General features: G+C 38.2%; 1 protein-coding gene across 1 annotated transcript; it reads right to left on the bottom strand.

Moving 5' to 3' along the window:
- Nucleotides 1-6,860: 6,860 nt before the first annotated feature.
- Nucleotides 6,861-22,840, bottom strand: LOC121854735 (protein O-linked-mannose beta-1,2-N-acetylglucosaminyltransferase 1-like). The gene is made up of 14 exons (XM_042349472.1): nucleotides 22,162-22,840; nucleotides 20,009-20,059; nucleotides 19,554-19,630; nucleotides 18,606-18,815; nucleotides 17,835-18,054; nucleotides 16,853-16,977; nucleotides 16,504-16,580; nucleotides 15,673-15,939; nucleotides 14,818-15,016; nucleotides 13,938-14,122; nucleotides 13,304-13,412; nucleotides 11,064-11,138; nucleotides 9,165-9,274; nucleotides 6,861-8,097 (listed from the first exon to the last, which is right to left on the bottom strand). Exons 1-14 carry the CDS (start codon nucleotides 22,838-22,840, stop codon nucleotides 7,887-7,889), a joined length of 2,595 nt encoding a protein of 864 aa, XP_042205406.1. The 3' UTR covers nucleotides 6,861-7,886.

Below are 22,840 nucleotides of genomic sequence, written 5' to 3'. Positions count from 1 at the left end.
TCAATATACTGCTGCCTGGTTTAGGTGAGTATATCTACCCCTCCAGCTGTCCCTCTCCTGTTTAGGTGACCATCTACCCCTGCCGTATATTGGTGAGTATCAATGCATCTCCTATTAAGGTGACTCCTCCCTGCTAACCCTCTGCCTTAACATCAACACCATCTGTTCTCCTGCCAGGTACAGCAGCTAGCGGGTGGATGGGCTTGTGCTGGGGACGTAACAGGATGGGCACGGTAGAGACGAGTGGCCGCCGGTTTACCTCTGTCATCGTCACCGCTGTCACTGGCTTCGTCCAGCTCTTCACCGTCACCTTCTTCCTCGTCGGGTGGTTCTGGGGCGTGGCCTGGGGCATCCTGTTGGTGTCTATAGCTAGTAAGTGAGGAAGAGTGGGAGAGAGAGAGTGTGTGTATGTGTGCCATTAAGAGAGCTCAGGCTCTTTTTTTTTACGGGAATAGCCCACCCGGGCACGGGTCATCGACCCACAACGGGGCCTGGAGGGGGGGGAATAAGAGTAAAAAGAAATAAAATATGGAAGAGGAAAAGATTAATTAATATACACATCGAAGATGCCGGAAAACCAGCTTTTTGAAGTGAGACAGATTGTATGGGTATGGAAACACAGAAGAAGGCAGATCATTCCACAGTTTGGCAGTGTGAGGAAAGAAGGGTGTACTATAACGGGTTATTATAGTGTGACTGACATCCACAGAGAAACGGTGGACACCGCGGGCAAGACGAGTGTTACCAGCCCACGGCCTGGCCGGTGGAACACAGGATGCCAAATCCACAGAACATTGCCCGTTAAAGTACCTGTAAAAGTGTGTGTGTGTGTGTGTGTGTGTCAAAGAGCGATAAGGAGAGAAAGCTATAAAGTGAGAAACCAGGCATAATATATAAACGTCTTTAAACTTGTTCACTAACAAGACTTCGTATTTAACAACATTGATGATGAATTATGAAACCCTAAAATTTAACATCACTAACTAAACCTAGCTTCACTCTGTCTTACATAATTTCCGTAATATATAGTTATGGCAATACATTTATGCCCTAATTTCTCTAATGACAATAGCAAAAAGATTATGCTGGTTCGTAAGGGAGTCAGTTGCGTTTTAAATTTTAAAGGAATATCCCCAAAAAGGCATATCAGTCTCATTTGTTATTTGTTAGAGTTAACATGGCGTTGAGTTAACACTAAGACTTAGAATTAACATGAAATATTTTCCTTCTAGACAAGTACGCCTCCTTCATCTCCGAGCACAGGTCCTCCCTCACTGGTGCTGTCAGTCTCGAGATGCTTGCTGTCAACGCCAGCTGAATCCGCTCCTCCCTGAAGAACCTGCACCTCCTGGAGAACCTGCACCTCCTGAAGAACCTGCACCTCCTGAAGAACCTGCACCTCCTGGAGAACCTGCACCTGATAAAGGCCAAGAAACGTTCTCCTGAGTGCGAAAAAAGTGAAGCATACTTGAAAATAACTGTAGCCAAACCAATGAAAATTCTTTAGTTTATTTTTTAGTATCAGTTTGGATATGAATTAACGAGAAAAGGTAAAGAACTAACACCGGTCATTGACTTCGTGGCTGTCACGTGCTGAGGAACCCCGTGAGCCATCCTGTCGCCCCCCCCCCCCTTCCTCTTAATGGAGTGTTTATAAATGAAAAGGCAATCAAGTGACCTTAGTCCTCTTGTTGAAGCAACTCGTGATTGTTAGGCCTGGAGATGCCGTCCACCACCACCAAGGAGCAACAAGGTAAGGAACTGTGTCGTGTCTCCTCCCAGGGAACTGACACCTTCATCCTCGGACTGTGGGAGTTGTTGCCCATCAGCATCACCAGGGAATGACAGTCACCCAGATCCCTGACGATCAGGTCTTGAGGTGCACTCTAGTAGGCTCTGTAGTTATCACCTTCATGTGTGTCATTATAGGGTGTACAGCAGACTGCCGTACATTACTGTTGAAGGACACATGATAGTATTGTCGTACATTTTTACTTTTATTCTCTTCGCCACTTGGGCGGTCGGTCATGCCTCTGTCAGGCACTGATGGCAAGAACTGGTCATGCACTGGCTCCTGTATCTGTACCTGCGCCAGTGTTGGTTAAGTCTGGTTGTGAAAAAACTCATACTCGGTGCCGCTGGCAGATTTTTCCAAGAGTTCACAATTCTCACCCCGAAAACATTTGACATCACAATTTTCTAGAATTGTGGCTTCGTCATCCTTGAGCTGTGACCCCCTAGATCTGAGCTGCTGGCAGTTTACTCTGAAGTGGTATGTAAAGATAACTTTGGTAAAATTTTAGTTTCGGTCATCCCTGAACTTAGATATCCAAACTACGTTTTTCCGACGATTTTGATCTAACCTTACCTAGTCACCGAACCCAGGAACTATATCTAACATAACCTAAATTCCTAAGATTCCCGGATGACCGAAACTAAAATAATACCCTTTGTTTTATTATCATTGTTATTGAAATAAATTTTCTAGAAAGTTTGTAAGATGAGGAAATGGTAATGTGGAAGGAAGGATGCAAGAGTGATTACATACCACTTGGACAATCATCTGTTTTATGCAGTCTAACATAACCTAACCTCTGGTAAAAAGCGCATAAAACCGACAATCGTCCAAGTGGAATGACGCCAGCGGAGTCGGATATATTTGAGCTATACAATAATCTGGTTTGATTGTTCTTGGTTGATATTGTGACAAAATGTGTAAATAAAATGTAGTCATCATCTGTCTCTGTTGCTTCTCAAGATTTACTTACAATTTTTTGTAACTATACTTATATTCCATTGGTGTACAGTATAGTGTTTTATGTGGGTTTTTTTTCCTTTGTTTCCATTTGGGATTCCATCCCTCTGAGGGCAGAGAGGAGGTTAACCTGACCTAACCTTGCCTAACCTTACTTAACCCTAACCTTATCTAACCTCTCCTAACTTGTGCATTGTCATTTTGATTTTCATACTATCATCCAAACATCTCTAGAAAAACTGAATGAATTCAATCCAATATAAATCGTACTAAACATGCCCAATCAGATCATCATTTGTTTCTTGACATGTAAACAAAGACAGCGGATGCTCGTGATCCCACGGCACCATAGTTACAGAAAAATTTTATTCTTTGCCTACAAAGGACGTAAAGAAGAGAAATTGCTGCCATGTTATCAGTGTTCCCAGCTGTGGTTCTTACCCTGTTATTTCCTTCTTCTTTTATGTCCCACCCACTAACAAGTAATTTATAATCAAAGGATAAGCTAAAAATATAAATAATCCAAACAACAACATCTGAAAATTTAGTGCAATTCCATCAAGTCCTTCTGGTGCTGACCATCTTCTCCACGGATCATATGAAGATCCTCCCCCCCAAACCTACTTGGGGGGGAGGATCTTTATATGATCTGGCCTGGGGGGGGAGGATCTTCATATGATCAAGCCCAGTCGCGCTCATCTGAAGATCCACCCCCACCTAACCTAACCTAACCAAACCTACTTGGGGGGGAGGATCTTCATATGATCTAGCCTGGGGGGGAGGATCTTCAGTTGGATACTTTGGGGGGGAAGATCTTCATATGATCCCTTCTCCACCTTTACCGTTAATTTTACCACCACACCTACCTGTCCAGCATTGCAGTGGGGTTTCCTTCTCTCAAATTGTTTAAGACTGCTTGTAAACACGACGACCCTCGTCAACAGAAGAGGTGGATTAAAACTCCGGGCGTAAGCCTCGAATAATGGCGATGTTAGCAGAAGTTTGCCTCGGTGCAGTCCATATTGAAGGGCTTCATGTGACGTTTTCCTGTCACACCGCAAGAATATGATGGTAAGTTCTTTAACTATACAGTACAGTATTTTTATGTTGCCAGAGGATGGACAGTCGGCCGTAGTTAGAAGGCTCGGTTTGGAAATCAGAATAGTGAAGCATGTTACTGGATTTCTGTGGGTGACTGTACCTCAAAATGTATATTGTACAGGGTACAGTATATGTAAGCAAATATATTGAAGAATTTAGCAACAATACTGTATGAATCTGGAATTATCTGACATCTGTAAAAACATTGCTGAAACCTCAATAGATGGCATTGTGATTAATATTCTGTAGTTGCCATACACGGAACTCTATATTGATTCTTATATAGGGAGATAAAGCAAAAAAAAACGTAGTGGATATATGTATGGCAAAAATCACACTGGATGTTGGTATGGCAGCTGTGTTGATGGACTGTGTTGTTAATGGTATGGTTAGATTAAATAAAGTTAGGTTACTCAGAATGTAGGCCATCTTAGTAACTATCATTGTAAAGTCTGCCCACCACACAGTGCATTAGGCTGCAGTAATAATAAACATTGACGTTTAGCATACAGCTGCATATCTATACCCTGTGCCCCTCAAAAAGAATAAGATTACTTTACTAGCATTTCCATCAGAAATTTATAGTTTCAAGTTATCTTGACTTTTCTATTTCCATAAAGAGATTACAATTTGTGGCAATACACAATGTTTACTTCTTACTCAGCCAATCAGCAGAAGTGTCGATGTAACGTGATACTCGTGAGCATGTGTAATCTCCGGAATTTGAATTACGTATGTACAGTAGTTGCAAGATGGTGTCTCTCTTTGAAGATTCTCGTTTAGTGATTGACTTGTAATTCAACGAGTACAGTATTTGAGAACGAAGCCACAGCTGTTTGACATCCTTTGGTCTCGCGGTGTTCTCCATCTAGATATCTGAAGGTGTGACCAAGGTGACTTCAGACAAGGAAACCAGAAGAGCTGGACCAGTGTTGATAGAAGAGGTGTTCTAGGATTCGGTCGACGGATAGATAACTCTTGTTTTTGTGAACTGGTGCATTTTAAAACTTAGCTAATGGTATTGTAGAATTATATTAATGTATTACAAATCATAAAATTTGTGTTGTTTATATACAGTGTATTTGTGGCCACATAATGTGAAGTCGTCAGTGATACTCTACATACTCAATGTCGTTGAGCTGTACAATTATCCCAGATGTACGGTATTTGTCAATGGGAAAATTCATGTTTTGTCTGTGTCCACACAGCATGCTTGTTGGTCTTAATTACCTAATGGACTAAATGTTTTTCTTCACAATCTCATTCACAATATATCATCAAATAATAGTGGCAGAGCATTTGATCATTCCATCAAGTTTACTTAGTATCAGGGATGGACCAACCTCAAATATTATATTACAGTAAGGTGGATGACCCTGTCTACCCTACTGTAATATTTGTTTGGGGAGAAAATAAAAAAATAATGAATCATCCTTAGTGCTGAGGACTGTAAGAACAGTTTGAAATTGTCACACTCAGCGATGAAGGTTTAAAAAAATGGCAAAAAGTTATTTAACAGATTTTACTACTAGATGTCAGTTCAGTACTACTGTATGAGTCATGCTGCCATCTTCAGATTATATTTCAAAATCTGGTAATAATATGTTAAACAATCTGGCCCATAGTTGATTATAAAAAATAATCCTTGTTCGACTGCTCGGCTTATCCCTGCTTACTTTAGTTAACATCATCATCATCTTTAAATGTGTGGGTATTTTTTACGGGAAATAGCCCACCCGGTCACAGGTCATCGACCCACAACGGGGCCTGGGGGGCGAGAAAATAAGTGTGTGTGTGTGTGTGAGAGAGAGAGAGAGAGAAGTTTCGTGTCATATGTCTTGTGATTTGACTTAAAATGTTTTCGAATTTATTATAAAAAACAACAAATACTCTATCTATGTACACAACAAATATATTCTCATATCATTACCATCTACTGTGCATGAAGCCTGAAACATATCCATATGTAATCTAAACCTGTTAAAAAAAATCATTGATAGATAAATAAATATTTAAATCGAGAATGATTTCTGATAACATTAAAATTTTCTGTGTCGTTTTTAGAGCAGCAAAAGATAGATTGTCATACAAAAATTAAAGCAGATCGCAAAACCATGTTGTGCTGATAACTCTAGCAGTTGGAGCACCTAAAAAACAGAATCAGAAAATTAATGTTCCTTCTGATCTATCTCCAGTTGCATACAAATTTGTTGCTAATGTGTCTAGTGTTTACAGTACCAGTTATTTTGTTATATACCGTATATATATATATATATATATATATATATATATATATATATATATATATATATATATATATATATATATATATATATATATATATATATATATATATATATATATATATATATATATTACTGTAATGTGATGTGATGTGATGTGATAGCATTGAGTCCCAATGCATCGAATATACTGTAAGATTTATGTCATTTTCAGCTTGGTTCAAGTTGGTAATTCTAAAATTTTACATTCCTAAAACTGTTTATCAAATCAATGGGGTACTGTATTTATAATTCACTCACACCTCAGTGCTAACCAGCAAATTCCTATGAGCCATCGACCTTGAATACTCCCGTACATAATTATGATAGTCAGTTCTGCAAGATACTTCATGTAAATCATCTTGTCATGGATATGTAAAACCAAGAGTAGGTCTGAGATCTTATGGCAGCTGAAATTCATAAATTGCCACAAAAAGGTGGTCATTAATTTTTCCACAAAACAGTACCTACCCCAACCCTATTATGCCTTTATTTCCAGGGAAGGAAGCTGGATCTGCTTTTTATGTGTTCATACTGCATAATCTTTTAAGCATTTAAATATAAGCAGTAAAAGTTCACCATTGATGTTGTGGTTCATGTACACACAAGTGTATAGAAATAGCACCACATGAAGGCTGCCCAGCACTGAGGTAATATTGTTCAAAATTAATTAAATACTTTTGGACTGTATGGTTAAGAGTGTAAACAATAACTAATAATACTCAACTTAACCGAATTTTATTCAGATTTTATAATTTAGTGGAATTTGTATCTTATTGTAATAGAGAACATACTTGTACCTGTGAAAATAAATATAAGGACATGTAATACTTTAAGTTGTTTAACATTCATAAACAAAACTTTGGCACAAAATCATGTACAAGGAAAAACAATACTGAATTATTAACTACTACATGGAAGTAAATAGTACAATATATAAAAGAATTTAAATATGAAATAACATTTTATAGCTGAATGGAAAAGTTAAATGATCTGTTTACCAAAGTACTCCCTCAGTGACTACACTTAAGAGTCTGACCAAAAACATCATATCCTTTTGTTGTAAGGAAACTCACCAAGTTTTTGAACAACTTAATTAGTACCTAACCTACTTAGTAACCTCTCGTTAGGCCTACAGCATCTCTGGTTAAACCACTGTACAGTATTCAATGAACAAGTGTAGTTCTTTTCATGGGAATTTTTTTCATTATACGTATTTCTTAAAATACATACAGTACTCTACATAATTTTACTTGCTGCTTAAACCTTCAAGTATTCCTGTAAAAACAATACATACGCTCCATAAAAAATTCACGTAAATGAGTGTAGTAGGTAGTGAGGTGCAGTGCACTGTTATGATGTGTGAGAAGTCATGACTCAGACTGAGGCAGTAGTGAGTACAGTATACAGTAAATTATTGCACTGTGTATGAAAAATTATTCTATTTATTTTTAAAATATTCTAATACATTTACCATGTGTATACGTAATGTTATTTCTGATGCTCAATTAAGTCCTAATATATTACTGATAGGTAAGAAACAGTGATGTCATGACTGCATCTCTATTGGGACCATGTTATAATGTACTGGCCTCTTAAAGAGCTGTTCTTTATAGTATACCAGGAAAGTGCCCACAGCAATGGAAGAGGTGTGCCTAACACACACAACAGAACAAATTATCTTAAAATATATACAGCAGATGACTGAATGATATTATGATACATTCAACAGTAACCAAGATTTCTTCTCAGTGTATCTCTCTGAAACTCGGTGGTTGATTTATTATATAATAATTATCCAAAAGAAACTCTTCGTCTAGATACTCTGGGGTGTATCTGATGTGCACGACTGGGGTCATTTGTGGCAGTAAGACCTTGTCCATGTGCAGCATTGATATACGTGTGTCATTATCACTTGCCTGGTAAACAAGGTTCTTATAGTCTTCTCTCTTCACTTTGCTGTAAAATGGACAAAATATTAGAAATGGATAGTTTAGCCTTTCAGTAGAACATTTGTGTAGATACTGTATACTGAATGATTATAAGCTCTTAGAGAAAAATAGGTACAGATAAGTATGAAAGTGAAAAAGAAATGCTTTAAATTAAATATGGGAACTGGTATGGAAGAGTGCAGACAGGCAGTTCAGTACTGTACCACATATTGATGTACACCTACTAAAAAATTATTCGGCACCCGTACGGCGTGATACAATATGACACGGGTGCCGAATAATTTTTTAGTGGATGTACAGTCCGGAACAAAAGTTTGCTCCCCTTGGTGAAACTGAGTCACGGGGATGAGTCTCTGAACTGACCTACTCAGACTGTTCCAACTCATTTGGGTCAATGCTGCTTTATTTTGTGCTGAAGCAAACTTTTGACCCCGACTGTACAGTATTATATACTATGTAAGTTGGTAATGAGAATGGGTGAACATGATGAGCAAAAGTTGTCCTACTTGTATGTGAATGGTTATATTATATTTGTTAAAACACAAGATCGAGAGAAAACATTCAATTATGGATATCAAAACATTCCACCAATGACACAAAGCTGCAGCTCATAAAGGTATGTCCTCTGGTGCACTGCTTCGTGTTCTAGGATGCACAAGGTACATCCTCTGACTGAAGGGGTTAACACCCTGGGATGTGCTATCCTTAATTTCAAAAGACATTACAGTGTGGCTAAAATTAGTTTCAATAATTTGAAATAATTATATTTCCCCATATTTTGTGAAAATTTAAAATATGTATAGTAGTCATATTTTTTGGTAACAAACTGGACACAGGTCAATTCATAAGTGAAAGTGACATAAATTAAGCCATTTTATGAAGATTTGTTTATTGAAATAAATTGATTCTACTGTATTCTTTATTTATTAAGTGACTCAATTATGTACAATACTGTACCTATCATCTCTTTAAGAAATCATGTTAGGAAACACAAAAGAAAATTGTAAACCTTATCAGGATATATGCACATGCAGTGACTAAAACAAACATTATGAGAGTGTACAGTATACTTACCAGTAAGGTGATCCAGGACAGGCAACAATGTAGACAGCATTACCATAATAACCTAAAGTATGCATTAAGTGATGATGCTCAAAACGTCCTTTTTCATAACCACCAAAACACTAAAACAAAGAAAGTTTTTCCATTAATCAAACAATTCAGTCACATTATATCCTCAGGAAATTATTCATGTTTGTAATTCTCATTTTACCATCTGAGAAAAGAAATGCTATGATTGGAGGCCATTGTGGAAGGAACACAGCAGGAACAGGAAATTATAGGATCAACATCAGAGACCTTCAAAGCCAGAAAAACCTGGCCACAGCCATACTGACAGAGGGTAGAGCAAAAATCAGTGAAGTTATGGAAATATTTTTTCGAGAATGACCAGAATTTCGAGTGCAGCATTGCTGTGAAGAGAGCTGCTACTAGGAAATTCTTCATGTCGGTAAACTGCATGGCAGGCAGTCTACCCTAGGTGCCTTCATCATGAAGAACTTAGTGTTTCCAAGAAGGATGAGCCGTAGCTTGTCCATCCTCCCAGCAGCGGCTGTCTTACGCTGCTTCAACTGAATACGGTACAGTACAGTATTTCACAAAAAAAAATTCATATTAACAACTATCGTTTATTCATAAATATATTAATATTTTGATTTCAGTATATTTCATACACAATCATTATTTGTGCTAGTACAAATATCCCAATGAAGCCCTCATATATTACTTGTAGGTGTACGCACAGTATAATGGTGCTGTTTGACCCAAATCTCCCCTGAATCCATGTTATAATTACTTGTACTTTGTTTGGCAGTTCTCATTAGTACTCAGTTTTTAGGAACACATCCCTGGCATTAATGAAAGTACCTTTGTACCATATAAATGTGTAGCAGATTTTAGAGGCCCAACTGGGAAACAATGCCCCTCCACCAGCAGGAGCCACCGACCAAGGGGCCCCAATGGCACCGTGAAACTCTGAAGGAGTAGCTTTAGCTGTTGCCTTACCTTTTTTTAAGTTTCTATCCTCACATATTGCAGGAACTCTCCAGCTGGTACCCACCTTTACCCATCACCAACACACCACCAGTAATAAATTAATTTACTTTGATAAAAAGAATAAAGCCTTACATGTACAGTCAGAATAAAAAAATTACCAAAAATTCCCACCCAACATTGTTTTTATTCATAACACAGAGATGGCTCTCTTTCCACCAATGGATGACCTGTAGTCCAATAAAAAAAATATGGCACTTACACATGTTGGAGGAAAGAGTGTCATAACTCTGGTAGCTAAATAAATTAGAATAAAGCACACTAGTTATCCTGACGCAAGGTAATGAAAGGATAGTTTGGCAAGAGTGATTGTACAAATTGCAGATAGGTGGTTAGATTACATTGCGTTGTTATTTACCTCGTATTTATAGCGACCAGGCATGTTATTACTGATACAACCAATAAATTACGAGTCTATTCTAATATTAATTCTACTTAATTGTCAGAGGTTGTAAACAGAAGAAAGTGACAGTCAGTACGGCCGCCTGGACTGTTACCCTGTTGGATGTGAATTGACTAAAACATGGCGGACATCCATGGATGAGTGATGATGCCATGTCACCAAAACAAATGACAATGATGTGTGCTCTCAACTCAGATTTGCAATACCCAGGACTTAAATGCCAATCATTAAATTCTTATTATAATACAATCACCATTCTCTAGACAGCTAGTACTGTATATACAGTACAGGTATTGTATTGGCATATATATGACTGATTGTAGAAATCCACAACCAACTTTTAATAAATTTTGTAATATATTTAACAATAAGAATTATGATAATAGCATCAGGTATACTCTAGGGCACTTCAACAAACATTGTGATCAAAGAATCATAATTAACCAAAGAGAACTGACCGCAACAAGGGTGAAGTAACTGAGGTGATCGTCCTTCTCCGTCTCCCCATAGTAGTACACCAGGAAGCTTCCAACCTGAAATAATTGTAGTTTTAGTTCTCATTCAGTAAATTCTCTGGGCTGCCAACTCTCATACATTAGGTGTACAACACAAACATGTTTACCTTTCCCACCCATATAGAGTAAAAACCTCTTGGGACTCGACCCCTGACACAGTACAGTCAACCAAACTCTAACTCATGATCAACTGAGTTCAGTACTGCCACCAATAATGCCAACACATAATTTACTGTACAGTACCAAGTACAGGTTATACCTCTCTAGTCCGGCATTCTGTGGTCCGGAAACTCCCATGGTTCGGAACGATTTTAGTTTGTCCAATAGGTAGAAAGGCAGCCTTTTTATTTATTTTTTTTTATCTGCATTATTATTATTATTATTACATGAGTATTAAATTTTTGCCCCTCAGGCCCCAATGTGGGTCAGTGACCTATGCCCGGGTGGGCTAATCCCCATAAAAAAACAAAAAACAACAAAGCCACGGGAAATTAAAGTTTGTTTACATCCGGCAGTTCGGCTGCTCTCTCTCTCTGCTTGTCTATACAGAGTACAACATTTAACCCTTCAATATATATGAGCAGTAAATAAGTGTTGCTTTCATATTCTTATGTAGAGTAATGACGATATGTTTTCACATACCCGCAGTCTCACTTTTTTTCTTTACCATTAATGGTTAACTACTTATATTGTTCCATTTATTACATTAAATAACATTACTTCAAACAAGCATATTAATTTTTTTACATTAATTTTACTACAGCTACAATCAGGGTCTTATTTTCTTCAGTTTTATATGTAGAACCAATCAGTCACTGGTTTTGTCAAATGCGACTGTCGTTAATATTCGAATGAATTGTATTGTATTTGACACAAAACATTAATTAATAAAAATTAAACAATAAAATATATGATATTAGTTTTTATTCTTATATGTGATATGTTTTCACATGTGCTCACTTACATACGCGATCTCTCTTTTTTCTTTACCATTATCGTTAGCTACTTCTATTGTTCCATTTATTAACATTAAATAACATTACTTAAAACAACCATATTAATTTTACTACAGCTACAACCAGGATCTTATTTTCTTCAGTTTTATATGTAGAACCAGTCAGTCACTGGTTTTGTAATCAACGAAAACAATGCTGTCTCATTTCCTTGTGTGTTTAATATTCTACGTATTATTAATGAATTGTATTGCCCATTTTGCACACATAAACATTAATTCAATAAAAAAGACATTCAGTAATAAACAATAATAAATCTTTTGTACATAAGAGAAATGACGCTGTTTACATGATTGTGCAAGTTGTCTGAACGTTGGTGGGCCGTTCAAACACGTCGAAATTCGAGTTTCCACCGTCAAAATTTTAAATTGTTTTGTTTTTTTGTGTGTTTAAATAAAAAACGTTGAATTAAAAACTCACGAAATTTGAGAAGCTACTGTACGACATTTAACCCTTCAATATGTCTTCAAAGAGACCATGAAGCAGAGAAAGTGGTGTTAGTGCTTCCAAGCATAAGCGCAAGTCACTATCTATCCAGGAAAAGGGTGAATTTCCATGGTCCGGAAATTCCCATGGTCCGGCACCGGTCAGGTCCCGAGGTTGCCGGACTAGAGAGGTACAACCTGTAGATGTATTTTCATCATCTGTTTTGTATCGTCTATGCCAACTTAGTGTACAGTAGCTAAAAAAATTATCTGTGGATACTCTGTGTGAAACAATATGAGACCACAGACAATAGGTACCTGTATTGGGTATGCATGTTGTCTCCTTATATTATGTGATAGTAATCACTTAACTGTTTATTTTATTCCTGTATGCCAACTCACCCCCTGTGTTGGATACTGACTGGTGGTGGGTGAAGACACACATACCAACCCTCCCGAGACATCACGAGTTGTCCGTATAATTTTATAAGTCATCCGACCCACCCTGTCAGATACTTTTTTTTAGCTACTGTACATTATGCATTCCTGAAAACCTTGTTACAAACTGACCCTAGGCCTCAGTTGCAAGCTTTAAGTGAACAGACTGAGTAAGTGTTACTGGGGAAAAATTTCCCTTCCAAGTTGCTGTGCTCAATTGTTAACTAAAACATATTTTTTTTTTATAAAGTTAATGACAAGTACAGTAGTGCATAGAACAGGAATGAGGTGACCTAAAGTAACTGACCTTAGTTTTGGGGATGTACTCCTTGATACAAGGATGTTCCTGAATCTTCAGTAATGTGGCAGTCTGCAGTTCTCTCTCGAGGAATGACTCATATGCATCATGGGTCAAGCTGCAATCAGGCAGCAAAATTGCATCAGTCAATTAATGTACAGTACTTTGTTTAGTTTGATATGGCTCAATATCCAATAGTGTTTATCTGGGAGAATAATAAAGAATGCAGCATTAACAAATTTCAAGCCACTGGCCCACAGCAGGGGACTACAGTATAACATACAGTGTCTATAATCTTGTCATCCATTGTCACCAACAGTTTGTAAAATTAACACAAAACATCTGTTATTTTTCAGTGAAATTTTCAACAACTTGGTACTGTACAGTGTACAAGGATGGGTATGTGCATGTGGCAACATTGTTCTATTCCAATCTGTCCACCAGTCCATATGTCTCACCTATAGGGTCTGGGATATATCATTTTCAGAGACTCACTTAAAAGGACAAAATGAAAATATCTGTAGAGCTTCTGTTATATAAAAACATTTCATCAAAATTATATTAGTGAGACATCATTAAATGTTGTATGCTGTACCTTTCATTGAGGATGGCAAAACATTAACACCATTCACCTATAACTCACTAAGAAATATTGAGGACTGCCTGGGGATCAGAGTTAAATGCACGGCGGTCAAAGAAACCTGCTTGCTCCCAGCCAGTGACGTGGACGCCACCACTACCGTCATGCATGGTCCTGGGTACCTCTGGTGTCACCACATCACGTCCGCTTTGCACAACCCCGCGTAAGTACCAGTCCCAATCCACTTCCTGTCGTAATGAACATAAGATATACGTATAGCATAAATTCTTCTTCCTGTAAAAAGTAGTAGGAGTCATTATAGTACTTATGTTACCTTGTATGCCATCTTAGCTTAGTTAATGTTGCTAGGCTTTCTGGGGAGAGAGACACTATCTTCACTGAATTATGGTTCTTATATATCTATAAGGTAGAAATACTTTTAGCCTTATACTGTATATACTGACTTAGCTGTTACAACAGGGGCTGTCGGATGCTGGAGAAAATTATCATAAATCAACACAGAAAACTTATTACCCATTAAAATATCATAATATAAATACAGTATGAAATTACCACAAAGGGCATTACAGTACTGTGTTAAATGTACATATCTGGAGTCAGCAGATGGCCACCCCACCAAAAGTCACTTCTTCATGTTAAAGAAGATATCAGTACAGAAAACTGTCCAAGTTAACTTCTGTTGAATAAGAGTTGTGAACTCAGAAACTACAAACTGCCCAACTAGCTAATAATCTAACAAGTGGCAAGTCGGATACAGTAATAAAAGAAAAGTAAATGTTGCTGTGCAAATTTGTAACCTGTGTTTGGGGTCAGTGTTGTAGCATACTGTACATATGTGAATCACTTGCCATCAAGAATAATCAAAATGTTCTCACATTTTAAAGAGGAGTCAAGTGTGTAAACCCAACCAGAAATAACTCACATGACTCCTCTTGGGCCACTGTGGTAGGACCTGGTGTGCCCATCGGCGTGTAACCATCCAGCCATAGGCAGGGAAGACATCTTCACGATAGAGGCGAGATGCATCTATGGCCGTCGGCTTAAAGCTGTTGTAGTTGTAGGCATTTACACAAAAAATTGTGTCATCTGCATCAAGAAGTGGTGCTGTCTGATGGAAGTAACTGAAAAATAGTTGTCACTTGTTATGGTAGTTCCTATTAGTGGTGCTCCCAGGGAAGGGCACTTGGACATGTGTCCCTCCCTTCACCCTTTGTATTAATATATGTTACTATTATTTGTTGTATGTCTTATTAAACCTTTTTCTGTACAGTTGGCATCTATTAGTCAGAAAATTCTGTGGGCACCACTGATTCTTGTATTAGTTTTAACACTAGTTGGTTCCTGTAATAGATGTTAGTAGTAGTACAGTACAGTAGTTAAGTCCTAAATTATAAGAGTTATCAATAGTTAGGTCCTATATTATAAGAGTTATCAATATTTAGGTCTTGTATTATAAGAGTTATCAATAGTTAGGTCCTATATTATAAGAGTTATCAATATTTAGGTCCTGTGTTATAAGAGTTATCAAGAGTTAGGGACTTATCAATAGATAGGATCTATAATAGTTATCATTTGTTAGTTCCTAAAATAGTTGTTAGTAGTTAGTTCCTGTATGTCATGTCAATAGTTAGGTCCTATTAGAGTTATAACTTGTTAGGTCTTATATTAGTTGTCACTTATTACAGTACAGTACAGTACTACATTCAGGACATCATGAGTTAGGTCCTACATTAGTCATGACTACTGTAGTTAGTTCCCTGAATTAATGTTGTCTCACCTGATGAAGTCTGGTGCCAGGATCAAGTCGTCTTCCAGTATAATAATTTTGTCCACAGATGGGTAATAGCTGAATGTCTGGAAGATTGCAAATTTGATGTGCTCATTGATGCGAACTTTTTCTCCCGGTGTAGCAGGGTTGAGGTGGTACAGCGCCGGCAGTCCCACAATCTTGGCAAAATCCTGTGCCTCCTGCTGATAGCCGTCCACGGCCAGCAAGATGGGTGTGCTACCTCCCCCAGCTTGATTCCACAGCTGCTGCAACTGCCTATAAGTATACACAGATACATAAACCACATATCTTACAATTTGGTATCCTTCACATTCACCTGTACACTACTTTCACATCTTGCATCATCAGCCTTGCTTAATATCTAAAATGTTGACTGCTGCTTAGTTACTGGTTCTTCTTTATTTATGCTTCCACTTCATATACCAAAATAAAGGTATTCTATTCATGAAAATTTTTAAATTTAAGAATATCAGAGTATTTATCCTCTTATTCTACAGTGTACACTCTCCAAGATAAGTTTAACATCCATCATTTGCCTGACCAAGTATCATTATGTCCATCCCCTTCATATTCTCTTCCCACTTTGAAACTCATCATTATTTTCTTCACATCCAAAACCCAATACCACCTGGACGGTGTTTGTAAACAGAATAAGTAACACACCTCATGTGACAGTCTTCAGTTTATATAGTAAGTGATGGATACTAGGTTAGGATGTCTTTAGTATTTAATCGATTATTCATCTATTCCAGCCTGCTGATTAAACAGACGACCTGTGGAAAGACTCAACTGGATTACACAAAAGATATACACACATACCGGAGAACCTTGAACTGATGTCTAGAGGTGACGATGACGATGGGGATAGTTTCCTTCATGACCAGTGGGGCCGGGGACTGTGAGGGAAGCCCAGCCAATTGTTAGTAACTAGTCACCACAGAGTTGAATACACACAATATCAAATGGAGTTGAATACTGTTCTGCATAAGTTATAGAGCTTTTAAATTGTAAAAGACATTACTACAAACACACCATTGTATCATTAGTATTTGTAATAGTCTAATTTTATAATCATGATATGTATTCTGGGATATTTAGTATTTAAATCAGTGTATGTTTCCAGTTTTAGTGTGGCATTAAAAATGAGTTAGGTGGTGGAGGATCTTACTGCATGGGCAGGAGAAATAGTAGTAGGGTGGTGGCAACTGCACCAGTCCCCATATCCCTCGTACTTCTCACAGAAGGCAGCTCGCTCCTGCAGCTCTGGCTGGCCGTACCATGCACATGCCCGTACTGTAACACATACATACATACGCAATATGTTTTGAACATTACATACCAGGCACCTGTACAATTACTGTAGTAATTAGTGTTAAACAGTAATAAAAATTTATGGTATGTATTACAATACTGTATCACATACTGTATATGCTATGCAGATGACACTGCTCTTATCATAGATAGTGAAAATGCACTGCTGTACAAAAACTGGTTAACAGATTAGTGAAAAAGGGTGAAAAATGTGTGCTAAGAGTTAATGCTGTAAATACAGAAGTAATACCTCCAGAAATAAAAATTATGATTGGCAACAAAATAGTAAAGCAAGCAGAACATTTTGTGTGCCGTACTTGGGAAGTAACATAAGCTGTGACATTAAAGGTGCAGAAGAAATCAAAACACGAATAGGTCAAGTGAAAGCAGTATTTAATAATTTAAGAGATGTGATAAAACTGCTGCTGATATGTTATGTATGGTCAGTACTGTTGTACGGGTTAAAAACATGGGACACTTTTAGCAGACAACAAGAGAAGGTTAAGAGGCCTTTGAAAAGTGATTCTACAGGAGAAAGTTAAAAATTACTGTATCTCCTTCACTTCACTAGAATAAATTTTTGCAGCATCAACATCCATACTGGCAGCTTCACCACTTAATTTAACATTGTGCAAATTAAGTCACGTCATAAATCTTTCAATCTCCTCAGCAGACAATATGAATATTATTATTAATTATTTCAAGTCATAATCACTAGGAATAATAAATACTGTACACCATTAAGAATTATAAAATACCTGTACTATTGTTATCACTGTAGAATTCATTCAGATATTAATCTTATGTACAGTATGACACCAAGTGATATTGAAACCCACCTGGCGGAGTTCTGGGCACCTCAACCTCAAGCCAGAGGGGTGTCGATGGGCCAGATGTGTAGTTCCTGTGGGTGGTGGCTGCCTCACCCCACAGTGGGCCACTCACAGTGGCCACCCCCACCCACATCTCTCCATGGCACATATTGCCCACCCACCACCCTCCCAGGAACTCCTCCAAAAAGTCATTGGTCTCATTGTCGAAAAAATATCGCCAGTCTCCCTGTTGAGAGAGTTTTTATTATTAGAGGTTGATGAGCATAATGAATGTCTTTCCTATTACTACTGTACTGTATTTGTTTAAAGTATTATTAGTAGTAGCAGTATTAGTAGTAGTAATATATTCATAGAAAATTAACTAAACATTTAATGTTTTACAGCATTCTACTATGCTTTACTTTTGTGTTTAAGTAATTTACTGTACTAATTGTAATAAAAAACTTATATATGCACAGGCATCTGCTGCATTACGGAAGCTCGCGTTACGGAAACTTTTTTCAAGAACTCAAGCCTTCCATAACCCAGGGGATGCCTGTACTTAAATCTGTAATTGTGCTGAGATTTCCATATAAATTTATTAAGTCTGTTGAGGCACCAATTTTGAAACTAAATGTTCCTATACTTTATACCTTAACCGAGTCTTTTACTGACATTTCTATATAAACTTTGTGACTCTAAAGTGTCACCTTTCTGAAGAAATGTACTTGTACTTTATATCTTACTCAGTGCTGGTATTGATAATCTGGATAAATCTGGTGCATATGAGTGACTTACAGGAGCAGCGAGGACAAGGAGGGTACCAGGTTGGAGGCTGGTGAGGGTCTGAACAAGGCCCTTGGTGGCCCTCGGCTGCCAGGTACGGTAGTAGGTGGTGAGGGTGGGTGTACCTCGGTGTGGGTGTACTGCTATCACGTGCACTCCCCTGTGTGCAGTCGCGTACCGAGTGGGGGACGTGCGTGTCGTTTTGTTGTGTTGCCGTAACACCTGTTATACCATTTTAGACACTTGAAACATCTATTATGATTAGAACTACAATACTCTACCTCCTGCGGCCACCACTATACATGATGCTTACTGAACTCATGACTACACAAAATACACCCACTGTGGCTACTGCACATGACAACCCCATTATGGCCATTATGCAATTACAGTACAGAACAGTACAGTATTGAGGTAATGACTACACATGATGTACAGTAGCTAAAACAACTATCTGTGCATACTTTCTGGGAAACAATATGAGACCATGGACAATAAATTTTGGTATAAGAGGGCTGTCACTAGTCACAATTAAAATTTCGGAGCATATCAACCCCCACCTGCACAGATAGTTGATTTAGCTACTGTACTTACTGTGGCCACATACATGACAACTAACAGTACAGCATGGCCACAACAGTTACTGAGATCTTTACTTCTGTGGCCATGACTTCATGTGACACACACCTAACATAGTCATGAATACACACGACATTTCTACTAAGGCCATGACAATAATTGACACACTGTGGCCACAACTGCACGAATAATCATGACACCTGCTGTAGCCTCGACTACAGTATTACACGACACTTTCTGTGGCCTTGGCTGCACATGACATCTACTATGGCCACTAAACATGACACTTTGGCTATGATCACATATTTACATCTTTAAGAAATATATCAATTATGAAACTTGAACTCTGACCTTATGTGGACAAGGTGGGTGTGACCTGACCTGTTTGCCATTAATGATGACCTGGATAGTAAGGGTGTCGACCATGACCTCAACACTGATGGTACTGGAGGCTATTTCTGGGGGGAGATCAAGGTTAAGATTCACTACTGTACCACAGAACTATACATAATGGTTTGTATACTATAAGAAGATAGACCTGATAAAATAAGTGTTATTTATTCTATAGCATTTTTGTTGCAAAATTATATTTTTTCCAGTTACTGTATTTTGATATGAAATAAGCTAATATGCTTTAATTCTTTTTGTTACTTGTGAAGACATTGTATGTGTCTGTTTACTCAAGATAAATGAAACTTTATTGTAATTGATTTGAGAGATAATGATGCCTTCCTATTGCTCATTCTTTTTAAAACTGCTCTTAATATTTTCAAGGGGTTCACGGTAACTCATAAATGAGGTTGGGAGGCCACACTCGGTATCAAACACTGACTCACCTTGTTGCCGGAGGATGAGGTCACTGCTCACTGCCCTCAGTGACTTGTCACCTGGGGACAATTATTACTGTTAACCTCACTATGTACATGATACACTATAATAACATCTGCTAATCACTTTATTATGCCAGTACAGTAGTACCCCGATTTACGCGGTCGATTGAACCCATGGGGTACCGTGGAAAGTGAACAACAACATATGGGATTAATTCCAATAGAGACTGGCCCGACCCCCAAACTCCACTTTTTCAGGCACAATACCTACGTTGTAGTAAAAATTACATCTTAATTTTATGATGGTATGCACACACAATAATAATTAAGAGCAATATCAATAATATTAGTTTTTTTAACACTTACATTAGTAGAAAAGATGGCTGAGCACACAGGGATGGGGGGGTTGGTTCCGAGGCAGAGGGCAGATTATTGGCCCTCTCCTGTATCAATTGTATCACTATCCACCACATAGGCTTGCAGGGCCTCTTTGTCAAACCCCTCAAAGTCCATATAAGTCCATATCCTCAATATTACTATCACTGACTTGGGCCGGCTGTGGTGGGTGGCGGGTGAAGAACTCGGTAATGTTTTGATGACTGGGCGACCTTGTGCGCATCCTGCCCGCGCCGCTTCCCACGTATATGAGTAGATGCACCGCTTAAAGTGAAAGTCCGGTTCTGGCGAGGTACCGCGTAAATGCGAAATCGCGGAAAGTGAAACCGCGTAAGGCGGGGTATTACTGTATTTGAATAGTTTATACTGTACAGTATATATATATATATATATATATATATATACTATAGTAAAACCTCGATTAACCGACCACATATGGGGGGAAGGGGCCGACGGATAATCCGAAAGGTCTGTTAATCGTACATAAAGTCTACGGAAATAAAACATACATTTTCAAAGTACCTTTCCCTCACCTACCTCATTTAATTCCCTCTATTAATTTTTGTTCATTTGCCATTCATATTTCAATAGAATTTGCTTTAAAACATTAACCACTTTAGTAAATAAATATGAACCAGCACAGAAACCGTGAATAAAAAATGGAAAAGTCAAAGAACAATGTCATCACAAAAATTGTGACCAAGTCCCAGGTTGCTGATCTGACTTTCTGCCTCATTTACACACAATTGCAGGGTCTCAATTGCTTCTCTTACTATTGACAACACAACATACATATATTGTTTCTCACTCTTGATTTTTTTTTCATTTTTGCATTTCTTTGTGGTTCTTTATTATTATTATTATTATTATTATTATTATTATTATTATTATTATTATCATCATCATCATTATCATTATTATTACTATTACATTATCGTCCCCCAGGCCCCGATGTGGGTCAGTGACCTGTGCCCGGGTGGGCTTATCCCCGATTTTATTTTTTTTTTTTTTAGGAGTTGGGATTGACGGTTAATCCGAAAGTCGGTTAATCTAGGTTTTACTGTACAGTATATATATAGTGAGGACGATGTTTCCGAGTTGTAAGTGTTTACACCATCACCACAAAAATCGTAAGACTGCAGAATTTAACTTGCCTGCAATTTTTATAAACATTGAATACAGTATTCAGCTGACAACTGAAAGAATGAAGAAACAATAAATTTTTGGATGACATGAGAATGTAAGGATAACTTAAATTCATTGTCAAATTTATCAAGTAGAGAAAAATTTCTATATACAGTAAACATCAACAAGTCAGGTGAAAATGTGTACTTTAACGGGTTTTCTGAAGGTAAGATAAATTATTATTGTAGAAACAGAAACTTGTAGTTAATCATTCTGTTAAGAATGCATTATAAGTACTCATGGCACCATACACACTCAAAGTATTTATAAATTGTCTGCTGTGGAAGCTATGACCTAATGAACAGTGCTTAATGACCCTGGCAACAGGCTTCACCTGTGTGGAAATTTAAGAGTGGTAATAGAAACAACAGCACCCTGAGAACCAAGTAATGTTAAGGTCATCCTCAGGCTTTTAATCAAAAAGAAAGCATCTGTGTAGCTCCTCCAACGATTTTCAATAATTACTGTGGATTGGCGCTTTTTTCTTGTATTTTCTCTACACAATGAGGATGATAATGCATTACGTGATTTGCTGTTAAACATTTTCAAAATTACGAAGCAAAACTAAAACTTCTTACCTTTCTTTAGCCAGTGTTGGTAGACGTCCTCCACTGGACTACCTTCAGCAAGTGGCCAGCACAGTGTGAGTTGGTTGAAGAATAAAGTTACCAGTAGTGTGGTAAGAAGGAGCGGGCGGTGATGAGATAGCTGATTTGGTAGATGCAGATCTACACTTTGGTCATCAGTATGGTGTTGAGGTAGAAGGCCATGTTGATGATGAAAATATGGACAGGTGCCTCGATATAATGAGGCGCATGAATGGTGTTGATGGGAGGGCAGTGATTGTTTGTAAATGTATTGGGTGTAAACCCTGGAGCTTGTGGAGTCAGGGCGGTGATGGGGGCAGCACTCGTCGTGGTGGTGATGGGGGCAGCCCTCGTCGTGGTGGTGATGGGCAGCACTCGTCGTGGTGGTGATGGGGCAGCACTCGTCATGGTGGTGACGGGGGCACTCGTCGTGGTGGTGATGGGGGCAGCACTCGTGGTGGTCGTCGGTGGTGATGGGGCAGCACTCGTCGTGGTGGTGATGGGGGCAGCACTCGTCATGGTGGTGACGGGGGCAGCACTCGTCGTGGTGGTGATGGGAGCAGCACTCGTCGTGGTGGTGACAGCTACAGAGATGGTGTTGAATTTGTTGGTGGCTGGTGATGTCATCACATGAGGGGGTCATAGTCACAGATGGACTGTTCTCACTCAT

The sequence above is a fragment of the Homarus americanus genome, unplaced genomic scaffold (genome assembly GCF_018991925.1).
Source record: "Homarus americanus isolate GMGI-L3 unplaced genomic scaffold, GMGI_Hamer_2.0 scaffold53233, whole genome shotgun sequence".
NCBI lineage: Eukaryota > Metazoa > Arthropoda > Malacostraca > Decapoda > Nephropidae > Homarus > Homarus americanus.
Note: the sequence above shows the minus strand (reverse complement) of the source record. Positions and strands in the feature narration are given on the sequence as shown.

What these genes read in the sequence shown, in the direction of transcription:
- LOC121854735 (XM_042349472.1), bottom strand. Translation starts at nt 22,840, where the DNA reads ATGAGTGAGAACAGTCCATCTGTGACTATGACCCCCTCATGTGATGAC. An exon ending in CCTCATCCTCCGGCAACAAG is followed by an intron (nt 19,631 to 20,008) that starts GTGAGTCAGTGT and finishes ATCTCCCCCCAG; the next exon opens with AAATAGCCTCCAGTACCATC. An exon ending in AGTGGCCCAAGAGGAGTCAT is followed by an intron (nt 14,123 to 14,817) that starts GTGAGTTATTTC and finishes TCATTACGACAG; the next exon opens with GAAGTGGATTGGGACTGGTA.